The sequence below is a fragment of the Lineus longissimus genome, chromosome 5 (assembly GCF_910592395.1).
Source record: "Lineus longissimus chromosome 5, tnLinLong1.2, whole genome shotgun sequence".
NCBI classification, from domain to species: domain Eukaryota; kingdom Metazoa; phylum Nemertea; class Pilidiophora; order Heteronemertea; family Lineidae; genus Lineus; species Lineus longissimus.
Window position 1 is genome coordinate 2792756 of NC_088312.1, and position 14347 is coordinate 2807102.

General features: G+C 41.6%; 3 protein-coding genes across 5 annotated transcripts; all 3 read right to left on the reverse strand.

The window, feature by feature from the left end:
• Positions 1–334: 334 nt before the first annotated feature.
• On the reverse strand, positions 335–4436 carry LOC135488213 (vacuolar protein sorting-associated protein 4-like). Of its 3 annotated transcripts, none has more exons than XM_064772711.1 (8): positions 4391–4436; positions 3787–4071; positions 3249–3402; positions 2947–2995; positions 2375–2565; positions 1613–1797; positions 1280–1371; positions 335–832 (listed from the first exon to the last, which is right to left on the reverse strand). In XM_064772711.1, exons 2-8 carry the CDS (start codon positions 3920–3922, stop codon positions 713–715), a joined length of 927 nt encoding a protein of 308 aa, XP_064628781.1. In that variant the 5' UTR covers positions 3923–4071; positions 4391–4436; the 3' UTR covers positions 335–712. The 3 variants fall into 3 exon arrangements, with proteins under 3 accessions (XP_064628781.1, XP_064628782.1, XP_064628780.1); XM_064772712.1 differs by having other exon boundaries at positions 3787–4047; positions 4391–4416; XM_064772710.1 differs by lacking the exon at positions 4391–4436 and having other exon boundaries at positions 3787–4194.
• A 513-nt stretch (positions 4437–4949) lies between these two features.
• LOC135487896 (fructose-2,6-bisphosphatase TIGAR-like) lies at positions 4950–10482 on the reverse strand. The gene is made up of 6 exons (XM_064772089.1): positions 10358–10482; positions 9650–9687; positions 9163–9281; positions 8897–8971; positions 8507–8617; positions 4950–8265 (listed from the first exon to the last, which is right to left on the reverse strand). Exons 1-6 carry the CDS (start codon positions 10429–10431, stop codon positions 7411–7413), a joined length of 1272 nt encoding a protein of 423 aa, XP_064628159.1. The 5' UTR covers positions 10432–10482; the 3' UTR covers positions 4950–7410.
• Positions 10483–10970: 488 nt separating this feature from the next.
• Positions 10971–14227, reverse strand: LOC135488394 (thymidine phosphorylase-like). Its single transcript, XM_064772991.1, has 8 exons — positions 14037–14227; positions 13340–13542; positions 12683–12911; positions 12292–12410; positions 12044–12206; positions 11676–11894; positions 11408–11548; positions 10971–11198 (listed from the first exon to the last, which is right to left on the reverse strand). Exons 1-8 carry the CDS (start codon positions 14152–14154, stop codon positions 11065–11067), a joined length of 1326 nt encoding a protein of 441 aa, XP_064629061.1. The 5' UTR covers positions 14155–14227; the 3' UTR covers positions 10971–11064.
• Between the last annotated feature and the right edge of the window lie 120 nt (positions 14228–14347).

Here is a 14347-nt window from a genome sequence, read left to right on the forward strand (position 1 = left end):
CCTTACACATGTTACAAAGAACATGTAAGACAGTCCACATCTGCAGTTCTGATGTAAAAAATGAGTACGCATATTGACTCTATGCTATCAGTATGAGCCTCACCAGGATGGGCGTATTTTGACGGCGGCCATCTTGAAATCCAAGATGGTGACAATGGGACGCATTTTTGATGCTGCCATTTGATGGACATACCCAAATCATCGCGGGTTAGTTGTTCAGATCACCATTTACCTCTCTTAGAACAAGTCATCGAAAACTTGTCCGGGGGTCAACAGTGGCGGCCATTTTGAAATCCAATCTTGTTATTCATAATTTATTAGTGAACTATCAATACTGTACAAGGCGACACCATCACCATATGTTGTTGATGTCGATAAGATTGCTTAGTCTGTATATATATACACGCACATACGACAAGTTGACAACCTGGGAGACTCCTTGTTGTTCTACTGGTTGAAATGGTCGCCCGGTAAGTGGTTTCAACATGAGTACTTTACGAGTACATGTGGTCGATTTCTACTTCTAACTCCTTATGGAACATAAATTCATCATCAACGCCTGTCCAATGACATTCAGTATTTATTTACTTGCCACATCAATCTCTACCAACAAATATTGACACCTTGTAACTGTAGGCATTAATCGTCAGGCTCTCCATTTACTGTTCGAATATTGTATTATCTGAGTATAATTTACTCCCAAGTTTCCCCATCAGCGGGCATTCTGCCTGAGGAATTCCTCAAATTGCCCTATTTCTTCTTCGCTGGTAGATGGTCTGGCACGACTGAGGCATTCCCGGATGTCCGACAAAGACAATGGACGACAAGACACCTGGAATATGATGAGTTCTGAAGTCAGTGAAGGAAAGGGACTGATCATTTGAGTACGTAAGGCAACAAGTGGAGGGCGTTTGCAAATTTGAGTGGTGCATAATATGTGTTGGCCGATTATTTCTAATAAGAGTGTAGCTTACGTGTATTGACCATATTAAGCTTACTAGTATTTGACGCAAGGTAATTAAGCTACTGGTACTGGTAAAAGACTTCCGACAGAACCAAGCCCATACAAGGCGTTTCCCCAGTGCCTCCTTCCTGCCATAACGTTAGACTCACAGCACAACAGCATCAATTTGTATAGTAAGTTTAACCTGCAACATGGTGAATGACCAAATATAGTTTCGGAAAGACACTTCCGTCCAAATCTTTATTGATCTTGATCGTGATTCAAAGGCATCTTTATATTGTCCCGTCAGCATTTTTATTCTCTGTTGGTAATTACCTTATCCTCAGCATCAGGAAGATCTATCAGATCAAAGGCAGTTGTTTTAATGCATCCCTCAGTGTCAGCATCACATGGTGTCATCTTCCCATCTGTAAGAAATGCTTACATGTGACAGGAACAATTGACAGTTTAGCATTCTCTTTGTCTTTATTGTTTATACAGTGCGCAGAAAAGAAGTATCCTTCGAATAGCACAGTCTGCCTTTGAAAATAAGGCTCAGCTGTTTCCCTTTTTTGTTTGAAGGTGAGTAATGTTTCCCCCTTCTGTTAAGTCGTTTTGCCTAATAGAAGGCTGAACAGAGTCAAAGCCCTTTTGGGAATTATCGTATACCTTTTTCCACAAAGAAGGAAGCCTCCATCAAGTCTCTAACGGGTTTCTTTACCGCCTCTTGTATGAAGCATGTGATGTCAGCAGCGGTCAGACCCTCTGCTATATCAGCTAAAATTCCCAAATCATCGTCGTTTGGGGACAGATGGTCCTTTAGGAGCGACCGAATCTGGTTCGCCCGGGCTTCTCTGAAATTACAAGAAGCATAGCCGTGCAATATCTGCCCAGTCGATTGGGAAACTAATTTGTAACTTTACCGAAATGATGCGGGAACGTTTCGTGGACGAGACGGGAAACCGATGGATCGCCTGCAAAAGTCACAAACCCAGGCTCAATAGAGGGAATCTTCAAATTCTGTAGGAAAACTGAACGTGTGTTCCTCACAATCTTCTCATTTTTTAGTTATACATAAGCTTAGTAAGCGCTTTAGTTCGAATAAACTCTTTACAGCGTTCTCCATGTTGTCTTCAGCATCAAGCGAGTTAAAGCAAGGAACTGTACGGTCTCGTGTCGACCTGCATGAACACTGCATTTATCGCTAACATCGGCTAGCATGTTAAACTACGCGCCGCCAACAGTGACTTTAAGGAACCAACATTGGCTTTATAACTGCAAATAGCCGAAGCATCTCTCTGTTGCAAAGCGTTCTAACAATGGGCAGCAAATGCAAACAAATACAACATTGTTTTGAGGACAACGAGAAACGGGGATAAGAAACTGTTCCTAAACAATTACGTGTTAAACTCGTCACTGAACTAACCTTACCTATCAGGAACCGGGGTGTAGAGTATTTTGTTGAAGACGGGTAAGAAGTTGGCTGGGATGGTCCATGGCCTCAGTGAGTTGATGATCACCACAACGTTGGGAGGCAATTTTACGAGCTCTTCAATGAGTACTTCGAAAAGGTTCGCGTAATGTGGCGTACAGATGGTCTCCAACTCATCAAGCAACATCACCTACAAAGGGATCGAAAGATGCTACCGAATGGCATGGCTATACACCTTTCCAGAAATGGGGCGCTGAGTGTCCGAAATAGTGATGTCATAAGGGGAAACTAGGCCTTATGGTGGAGGGACAAAGGAGATAGTCATGGTTGACCAACACACTTGAATGCCTTTAATGACGGACAAGGGGGGAAAAGTTAGTTCCAATGCAAGCCACCAATTTCGGGAAGCATGTGTAGACTGCTAACCTTGGTCACAAGCGGAAAATGGAGCGTTTTGTTCTGCGGACTTACACTTTTTCCTGGGAACACGATTTCCTATATCACATGGAAGGTACAAATTGAATATGACTGGTGCTCTCGAGTCTCCAAAGCAAAAAATACATGTACTTACAGCCCCAGTTTCTCGACTAGCTGCGTGTTGAAACAACTTCCGCCGAAAGCTGAAATGGCATCATTTCATGATTTTTCCGAGCAGAACTGGTGGGCGTGATGACTGTGTTAATCGGATTCTTTCCGAGATGACAAATTAAATGAATTAATGGTGTACGCATGAAAATACTGGCATGAAATATTATGGTCCCGGGTGCTGCAAACCGCGGTTCAGGGTCACCTTGATGGTGGCCAACCAACATGTTTAAGAACTATAGGAAGAAGAGTGTAGAAATCCTCTGTAAGAATACAAGAAACACTTACTCGACTTCACCATACCATTTTGAGATAAGGTCACAACAGTGGCAGGCATACATCGGCACCGGTAAGATGTCCTTGGCTAGTGATCTCACCAGATACGACTTGCCCGTTCCCGGAGCTCCACATAGTAAGATGCGGAGGGGACAAGTTAGAGATCCTGAATGAACATAAGGACGATGGTGAATTAAGTGAAAGTCCTATATTCCGAAATGTCACCACTGTGAGGATGAATTGTGGCTTTGACTCTTAGTCGGAGCAGAGTCTTTCAAATTGAAAGACTCTGCATGGTCGGAGCAAGTATCGATGTGACGAACAGGGCGACACTCTCTGACGACGAAGGTTGCCTCCATGTCTCTGGTTTTCTCTTATCATAAATCGCCCAATATTGAGCTAGTAATGTCCTAGCTGAAGGTCATTCTTTATTTGACACTAGCATTGGCTGCGCGAGTTAAAAAGGAAAACGAAGATCGTCACCATACAATTGTTCCCGACCGCTGGGACTACTACATGTAATCTCACAACATGACTTGTCAGCTCTTACCTGTCTTCAGAGGTGATATCACATGGTCCTTGAGCGCCGCCTTGACCTCGTCCATTCCACAAACATCATCAATACTCCGGCCTACGTCAGTCACGATGGTGTCTTCAACGAGACACCCGACGTCCACCGATGACATCGTGATTAGCGATCACCTATTCATGTTGCCCAGGATGGGTCTTTCTTTGATCAATATGGATGGGTTTTTTATAGAACACCCTGTAACGTCGAGATATGGTGCGCGGATGCGGTCTCTCAGTTATCCTGGCAGTTCATAGAGGGACGAGGCTTTATCAATTAATGTTAATGGTCTTTTTCAATGACTTGACGCAAAATATGGGTTAATAAGGTTTAAGTCGGGGCCGGTTTGGGAGGAGAACACATCATACCAGAAACTTTATATACTTTCTGGTATGTCTCGAGGCCTAGGATGTTTTCCCTAATGTGTTATCTGCCCACCCCGGACTCCTACTGAACCATATTAACCCATATTTTGCGTCACACGGCAGAGCTTCAGTGTGATCATGAAGTCTGGCATGGCAGTGGAAGGTGGGGGTTTCGGCCAACATTACTGAAATGTGAATACAGATGAAATAAGTCTACACACCGATCCTGGCTTCAGCAGTGGTGATGTTTCCTCTAAATGGTTCCTGGTCCCTGGGTACGAGTTTATTTGTATAGGGCACCGTTTCAGTCAGATTCACTAAGGAAAATATTATGCCTATTCTTGCACTAGGAAACATGCCTCCTTCCTGCAATAGGAAACATCATGCCTGCTTCCTGCAATAGGAAACATCATGCCTGCTTCATGCAAAAGGAAACTGCATGCCTACTTCTTGCAACAGGAAACTTGCAAAGGAAAACATCTTACTCTTTTGTTGCATAAGTAAAGGATACGTAGGCCTATTTCTTTCTGAAGTAAAACATGTCTACTTAATATATGTAGGAAACGTCTTGCCTATTCATTGCATCAGGAAAACATCGTGCCTATTCATTGCATTTGGAAATCATCTATTCATTGCATTCGGAAAACTTTTTGCCCTTTTCTTGCATTGGAAAGCCCCTTAAGTAGTTTTCGTATATGTATTGGTAAACTTCGTTGCAGAAAGATTGCTGAATTAAGATAAGGAACATGGAACAATAACTACTATTTCTACTTGGTCACGTTTTTTTATTGATTGAACATGAAGAAGCCACACTGCTGGCGCTGGCCGATGAATCCTCTGGTTAGAACTTGCAGGGTGTCTATTGTCAGTTCGCCATTCTATCAGAAAACTATGTGTATCACATAGTTGTCACTCTTATATAATCATGATAAGAGGGAAAGAATCGTCTCAAGTCACAAGTCCAACGTCAAACAGCAGTGTTCAGCAATACTACACTGAAAAAAATACCAAAAAAATTTGGAACAAGTCTAAATACAGTCGGGGCCAACACGAAAAAAACTTCTTATCTTATTTGAATAGTGATCTTGTCATATGACAGTTATTTAGTATGCATGTATGTGAACACACGCAAGTATTAAAAATATCTGATATTACACGTTAATAAGCTATTTTTCGTGTTGCCCCCTCCCCCGACTGAAATATAACCGACAGAAGGAAACACCATGCCTTATCCTTGGGGCCGAGTAAAGAGGCTGTGGTGACCCTTGTATTTCAAAATCATCCGGGATCATCATACTGATAAAGTGTTTCATGACAGGTTTCTATAATCGATCTTGTCACTGGCGGACAAAAAAGAAGTGTTTAGTGAGTAACCTTCCTCTCCATGCAAAACTTACTTTACATGTGAATATTTCATGGGTATGATAAGGGATTAAACAGATAAGGGTATGGCTATATTAAACGAAGATCAGTCAACCTCACCTCCTTTCTTTAAAGAATAAGCATGGTGTTTTCCAACAGTCAGTAGCCCTGAAATTTGAATATATTGCACAAACTCTGTTGCAAATAATTCATCCTACATATATATATCACAAAAAAATTATTAATAAAATCCCTGAAAATAATCAATGCCCAAGGAAGGAGTGATAATTAATAACGGACAACAAAGTTGTCCACATCAGCTTTGTACCCAGAACTGACATAACAACATCAACAAAGAAGTTTTAAAATGCTGAACCTTTTCTCTATGTTGAATTCAAGTAAAGGGGATGTTCGAATCTTAACTACATTGTTCTCTTCAGTGAGATAGCAGATACATGTATTGACCATGGCAGTTGTTATTTTGTAAGCTGATGACTTGGCAATGTAGGGTAACTATGGCAAAACATTTAATGGCCAACAGGTGACGAATGACTGAAGACCATATACACGTAGGTCTTGCTTTAACAAAATGACCTATAGTGCGTTCGATGACTTGTCCTAGACATGTCCGACCTCAATCTGGGGGCTCCCAAGACATGCGTACTACGAGTCACTAAACGAACGCATGTGAGCTTCTTCGCCATCGACGCCATGTTGCTGCAATGCATTGTGGGACACTTGCCCAAGTAACCCCATCAGCGAGGAGGGTTAGAAGGGCATGCCCTAGACATGTCCAACACCACTTTTCGAACGATGATGGACCAGGTCCGACTACTGACTTCCGGCAAACTACCACACTTGGACATGTCCTAGACAAGTAATCGAACGCATTCCATGTTATTTACGGGTACACAAATTACTGCTGAAGGAGCAGTAGTTCCTCCAGATGGTGGACTGGTGGATGACATGTTTCCCTCTCAAAAAGCCAACAGACAAGTCCATGAACATGTAACACAAATATTGTTTAAAATTTTACAACTGTACACCTTACAAAGATTTGCATACCAAAGTTCACCGGGTAATGCAGATTTCTAGTATGTATACAGACAAGGTGGAAGTTCAAAAATGGACATCAATATAGCACTAACAGAGCTTCTGACAACAACTTTTAGACCAAATACGTCTAAACCCATCTTCCACACCTAAGCAAACGCCTGTGTTTTGTTATGTACTGAGATTCTGTAAAAACCTTTTGGCAATGACGAGGTCAGTCAAAAATCAGATGTCCCACAATTGATAATTTTAATTTTTTTCTGGGGCAGATATTTGTTGATTTCCAAATGGTTCTTTTATAAATGGTTCCTATATAGATATGAAGTAGACATCTGGGGATTCTGACTGAACTTATCAAATTAGTGAATTTGCTAAGCATTTCATTAACTAAACTGAACACAGGAATTTGTACCACAGATAATATTTACCCATAACTCTAAAAGATTCAGAAATTGATAATTCCCGTTATTTCATACTGGCCAAAAACATGATCAACAAAGTGAAGTAAGAGTGAAGTGAGCTTGCCCAACAAAGCTTTCTAAACAAGTTAGAATCTATCCTCCCAACAGACTTATATAGAGGACTATAATTTCATTCTTGACTAGCATTTGCCCCGACTTAAGAGATTTTTTTAATGTCACACCGGAGTATCCACCTGAAAAATAAGAGCTACCCCATGTAGGTATCCAGTACTCCATTACCATATTGTGTTTTTATTTTGAAACTTTTCGTAAAAATGTCCAATTTTAAAAAGCAATACACTCAATAAAACAATAGTTGAGAAAACAAAGAAGGGCACTACTCCTCGACTCTCTGCAGAATAATGCTAAGATACGCCATACGTTGGTGGCAATTCTCCAGCATCTTTTGCCAGATGCGCATTATCATGAATAAATATACTAGTCACTTTCGGTCTCTCATGACCATCTGGGATACTGATAATAAATCGCGACACACCGGTATTTGGTGAAACCTTTAGCGCCATATTTTTCCCACCAGGCATTTGGCACCCCAGCTCATTCATGAAATATCGTATGAATTCACGAATAACGCCGCCATGACTCACAAGGAGAACATCAGCAATCACCGGTGGTAACAATTCAGATTCATCAAAACTATTCCGTCCACTGCTTATACTAGATGATAAACGAGTGAACCGTTGCTCCACAAGAGGCGAGAGTGAAACATTTGGACATCCAAGTCCAACATGTACATTTTCACTAGATACCAAGTTCTTCATATCGGCATCAAGCGGGGGAGAAAACGTGCCCTCTGGAAGTGACTGACTTGGCTCACTTGGCTCACTCTCAAAACTGTCTGAATATTGCGATTCAGTTGAAGGTAAATCCATCATCATAGGTTTAGAGTCCTTCTTTCCTGACCACTCTGCCTGGCCTTCATCAGATTCAATTTCTTCCATCGGTGACAGTTGATCAGCAACCTCAGTCACACTTTCAGCTCTTTTATCTGCTGGCTGGTTTTTATTTGAGTCAGCACTTTCTTTATTGGACAAATCCATGGAAAACACCCCTTCCGGGCTGCACCCGTAACATAGAGATCCACTGTAAGACAGTTGTCTCTTTGTGTTTGAGTGATTTGAGTCATTGCTATCTTCTTGGAGTTTCAGCTGTCGAATTCTCTGACACAATTCCTGGAAAAACTGTACACAGCGTTGCCGTAACTGAAATATCAAATAGAAATGTTAAGAGTACAGCCACTGTACGAGTTTGTGAATTGGGCTGGGGAATGAATGTAACATGTGTAATGTCTGTATTATTGACCAAAATATTAGTGCTTTTCAGTATTTTTGCAAGTGACCATCAAGTAAAATTTTCGTTGCTTTCAGTACTATTTTACAACTTTGTAAGCACTTCGGGCCTCAATTCTGAAAGAACTTGATGAGTTGGCAGCCCTAGAAATACCTGATCCAATGTTTCTCCCTCTTCTGGTTTAAATTCCAATGGTACTGATCCTCTCTTCTTGACTGCATCTCGGAATTCCCGCAATGGCATGCCTTGGTAGATTCCAAAATGCTAAAAGGCAAATACACTGTTATTATTGTGATGTTCGACACTGGGCAAGCTATGGATGGACTAAAATATGCAACAAGCAGGAAAGAGCTCTTATGTGTCTGTGGTATAGCATATTTAATGACTTGGAACCTTCAAGGTTTGGGTTCAAGTCTTGGGTATTATATTAGTTTTTTTGCATTTTACATGAATGGAAAAACTTGTAATTCAGCAGTACAGATGCCCAAGGCGACAAACCAGGCAACTGTATCCAACAGTGATACTGAAGTGAGGGAGTCTTACCCTTTCTCTGAGCCTTGGATCTTGAACTAGGCGACATTTAGTCATTCGATTACATTCAATGATGGCCTCGGCAGTCTGTAAGATGAGAGTGATAAAGCTATCAATGCAATCTGGAAGTTATGTTGGCTCTCAAGGATCACAACCATGATTTTTCAAGAAGCAGAAAGGTCCATGGTGATGGAAATTAATCTGTAGGTGCTTTTTCAACAATGGCACAAGTAACTTGGTATTTGACTTCTAACTCTGAGAATATTCACTTCTCCTACCTGCTGTGCCCGGTCTAGGTCACTCACATAAATATGTGAGAAGCTTTCATTCTGTAGTCGAAAACCAACCAGCTGCGCTTGTCGAATGCCGTCTTCTGATAGTGGAACATTTGCCTGACCTACAAGAAATTCATAACTTTTTAAATGTGACTGTCCTTCCTTGACTCATGTGCAGCCCAGGAACTAAATTTATTGACATTGTTCCGTGGCTACCAACACATGATTTAACGCTTCTTAATTTAAATGCCTCTACTTACCTACAGAGATAAAACAGGTGCTGACAAAAGAACGTTGTTTAACTAGAAGGTATAGAATCAGTGTCATATGGACAACATCATTTCAGAGGAACTAAGCTGACTGTCTTTCATGAAGATTCATGAAGAAGCTTAGTGTGCTTAATATTAGTTGATATAATGATACCTAACTAATGAATCCTGGGTCTGTTTTACCATGTCTAATTTAGCAAGGACTATACTCCTTTACTTACCTTGAATTATACCACTTTTGTTTGCTGCTGTCTCACCACTGAAGGTAGAATTTAACATGTATCAAATATAAGCAATCTATTTCAATCAGTGACGAATTTAGGTGACAAACTGAAAAGTTGGGGGAACCTTCAACTCCACTATTTCCTCATAAGGCAATGGGAAAGACATTTTATGATTGTTTTTCTACTCTCAGCATTTCTAGTCCCACCGCCATCAACCTCATCCGGTTGTGATATGTTTACTAATTACCAGACCGGCAAGTCACGAGTTTAAAGATAAGAAGAGATGAGACTGTCTCTGTGTCTCAGTCGTCTGGATCCCGTTGGGAGCCAGACAGACTGATCCATGGTCTGGATCATGTTCAGTCTGGCCACACACTGACATTACAGTAAACAGGAAAGGGCCAAGGCCCAAAACAAAAGTAAGAAGGAGGGTATCCACAGATATCTCGTGTAAGCCTCTGTCAGTCTGTGGACCTCCCTAATTTACATTGTTTCAACCCATGTTGCGTGAGCTCCGACATTTCACGTCATCTGCGATTTAATAATACTTCCAATCCAAAAAGCAATAAATATAGGCGAAAGGGCAAGCCTACACACCGTTACCCACTAGTTACTGTACATTTTACAATGAAACATTGTAGACCATAATTTGGTACATTCTCAAGTAGTTTTCAGTTGTTCAAATAGCCGCCAATGTCTACTTACTGTCGTACTAAGGTGAGAGTGAATACAGACATTATGTAGTGTCTGGTGCATGTATCAGTTGAGAGCTTGATCATAACAGAAATCGATGCGACACCGGTTTTTACGTGCACAGCATCGGGGTTCTATATGGGGCGCAACTTCGTGCATAATGTCTAGAACGGCACGAGACTGTGCTGACATCTTCTGTTGAAAGTTAAAACTAATAGCTCCCGTGGCGCGAAAATTTGAGTGTCGTTATAGAGTGACTCAACCACTTGTACTGATCCATGATTCAGCGGTGCCGACGTCGAGTTGTTCAATTATTGCCCCGGGTTACACCAAAATCCAAACGCAGGTTGGGGCGAACAATTCAAAAAGGACGGCGAATAAACATTGATGACCGGAATCTGGTTTTATTTACACTCCCTCCCTAGCAATGAATTGATTAACATAACCTTCCTGTCAAACATGCTGGAGTAGTAGGATTGTAATGAGACGAGGTCGACCCTTCTAAAGGATGAATATATTTGAATGTTATGCCTGCTTTGGAGAATGCCTTCAAATGGGGAGGTCGATCCACTGCGTCCGGAGTGTATTTCTATTGAGTTAAGACCGTTACTTCCGCTGTCGCTGATTGTGTGAAACACACAATGATAAATAATAGACAAGAGAATTATATTTGCGTTCTATAAAATGGCTTATGATTTATTGGCGCTACATCGGTTTCATTACTCTATAATTTCATCCACTCGGCTAAATGCGGGCCTGACATCTGGCTTAATCACCAATGACCTTGTTAGAAGGTCAGCGACTTTAGTGTCAAGGTCGTCATCGTCGTGATGAACTTTTACCCAGGTCTGCCCTGAAACGAAAACAAGATGGATCTCATTGACATGGTTGTGCAAAAACTATTTGGATTGTCGAGTTCTATTCAAGTTTTCGCAGCTGTATGCAGTGATGATACAGTGATGTTGTTTCAGTAAAAGCATTACGCCAGTGGTCTCTATCCATGCCACTAATAAATAAAGACCCCAATCATGCCTCCTGATAGTATATATTGGTCAGTCATACCTTTCTCCACCATGTCGCCTACTTCGACCTGTATTTCTACTCCGACGGAATGGTTGATAGGAGCGCCAGCCTTGGATCTCCCAGCACCAAGAGCCCCACAAGCCTTTGCTATGTCCATTGCATCAATCTCGTGGATGTAACCTATAGACAACATAATATGAAATGAGTAAAAACGATGTTTTCTGTCACGAACTACGGGCTGAGGTTAAAATGAGGGAAAAGGACAGAGAGCGGCTTGTTTGCAAACAGCCTATGTTCCATATAATACCTTCTGCGCTTGTCCTGAAATCTGTCACATGGTTCGCCTTTCTCATGACAGAGAAAGGATCCAGGCAAAGCTTTTTGGCAGCATTTGCGTTCACTCCCTGAGCTATGCACATCTTCTCAAACACTGCTAAAGCCTTTCCATTATGAAGGAGGTCGTGTATCTTCTTTGCCCCTTCTTTTCTTGATGTCGCGCTGCCCGTGTTATGCAGTAAGATCCCACCTGTCGAAAAATAAAGATGTGACGACGTTTTTATATTAGGTTCTCCTCCTTTAAAACACCAAATTAAACGCGTTCTGTTACATTCTGAACGATATACAAAAGGGATAAGGCGAGCTTATGAATTTCTGATGATATATAAACATGCCTACCTTGTAGTGTCACCATTTCCTCCAGAGATGTTGGCCCTTTTCCCTGAAGACATTGTATTGTCTCCTTGATCTCGAGTGCGTTCCCAACATGACGCCCTAACGGGGCATCCATGGATGATAAAACTGCTACCGTCTTGATACCTAGGCCATTACTTACGTCCACCTGAAACACAGACAGCGTATCAGAAAACACGATCAACAAATGGCTGAATTAAAAAGTAATTATAGATGTGGTGGTTGTGACATACCATATTATGTGCTAACTGCTTTGCATCTGCTTTGGCAGTCAAAAAAGCCCCTTTACCAAATTTAGTATCGAGGACAAGCGCTGAGAGATTCTCAGCAATCTTCTTCGATATGATGGACGCTAGAAAGAAAGAAAAACATGGAGAAATTAAAGGTGACACTCGGGCGTGGATGGTTTAAAGACTCGTTTAAAGGATCGAAGACTTATTTAGGAACAATTGGACTCTATGCGATCGTCCGCAGATTCGACTGTCCCTGACTAGATTGAAAGTTTACTCTATTAAATGAAACGAGTTTTATTTTGTCTTTGTATCTGATTTGAGTGATCCTCGTGGAATTCTAAGCGGGGCAATTTGTGATTAAGAGTATCATTTTGAGAATTTCCAATCTTACATGTTAGCAGTGGCAAGCAGTCGATCGTGGCAGTGATGTGTCTTGTAGCGTACATGATCTTATCCGCTGGAACGATTTTTTCCGTCTGTCCTACGATGCAGCCCCCGACTGTCTCGAGGATGTGACGGATCTCTTGGGAGCTTTGCGAAATGGTGAACCCAGGGATCGCTTCTAGTTTGTCCAGGGTACCGCCAGTGTGTCCGAGGCCTCGTCCTGATATCATTGGGACCTGTAACGGAACTATCCGATACACAGTTTGCCCTTTTAATTAATTATCGGATGTAGCGTGAAGCTGTTGGCTCAAATATGCATCATTCTTCCTTTTCACTCATTGAGCGAAGATTGTTGTGGTCTTCCAACGATCAGTTTCATTCAAATATTATATAGAAAACATTTACAATCCCATCTATCTTCAAGGGTATGTCACATCATCTTTGAGAAAGAGCAGATAAATTCAGGAATCTTATGGCTTGACAATTCAGGATGAACCACTTAGGCAGTGAGACGGGTTGAGACACAACCAACTTTACAGTATATTATACTCTCTGCGACGGTACAGTGATTGTCCTTCAAACTTTTAACACGCGACGGTGCAGACAGTTCCATGTTCATTCCTGATACAAGCGAAATCAAAAATATTCTTCTTCTTCTATATACCTTTAGTCCACACGCAGCCAGTGCTGGGACAAGCGGCAAACTGACTTTATCTCCGACACCCCCGGTGCTGTGCTTGTCCACCATGACGCCCTGCCATTCCTCAGGCCACTGAAAGGTCTCCCCGGAATGCACCATGGCGTCCGTAAGGTGGATAGTTTCCTCAAGGGTCATGTCCTTTAATCTAATGGCCATTAGAAGGGCACCTTTGAGAGAAAAGTACTAGCAATACAAACAGTATGAGGCCTTTTGGTCCCAACATTCAATAAATGAATTAGCCTACTGCACTAAGTGTGGAGTAGGCCTATACTTGTCCATATGGTGTTCTGCCATATGCTTTTAATTTTCGACCCGACTCATAACTATACTGAACTACAGACAATTAGGCTATGTTGCTACTATTACAAAATTGCTTCCTATATACATGTATATAGATATATTACTTGAACGAATGTGAACGTCTTTTACACAGGTCAAATTTGGTATTACTATATACGTATTATACTGGCGAATTATCACTATGAAAACGTTCGTCAATCAAGCTTTATGAACTAGTCGGAGTGGGAGTCAGAAGCGTGCGCGACCTCTCTGATATCTCAATTCTGCATAGAGAGAGAACAACACATTACGTCTCTTGCACAGTTCATCTCCCGAGGGAAATCTGATAGAAAATTAAAATCAAAATTGATATAGATCTCACCTAGTTGAGCCCTGTCCGCGTCTCCATCACTGATACCCTTAACAAAGTCCTTGATATCCTCCTTACTGAGTGCACCTCCATCCCGTTTTCTTTGTATGATATCGATGAAATGAGACATGCTTCTTGGCAACCAGAGCTAAAACAGATTCACTCACGCAGCAAATCACAGCAGTCATTCAGGTCCCTGGCCTGTGCACAGATTGGCAATATTGAGATTGTGGCAATTGTGTAGGCCTATAATTATACGATCAAATTGTACCTCGTGTGAGAAGTGGATAAGTGGCTTTGGCATGGGATATACGTTTCTGAGA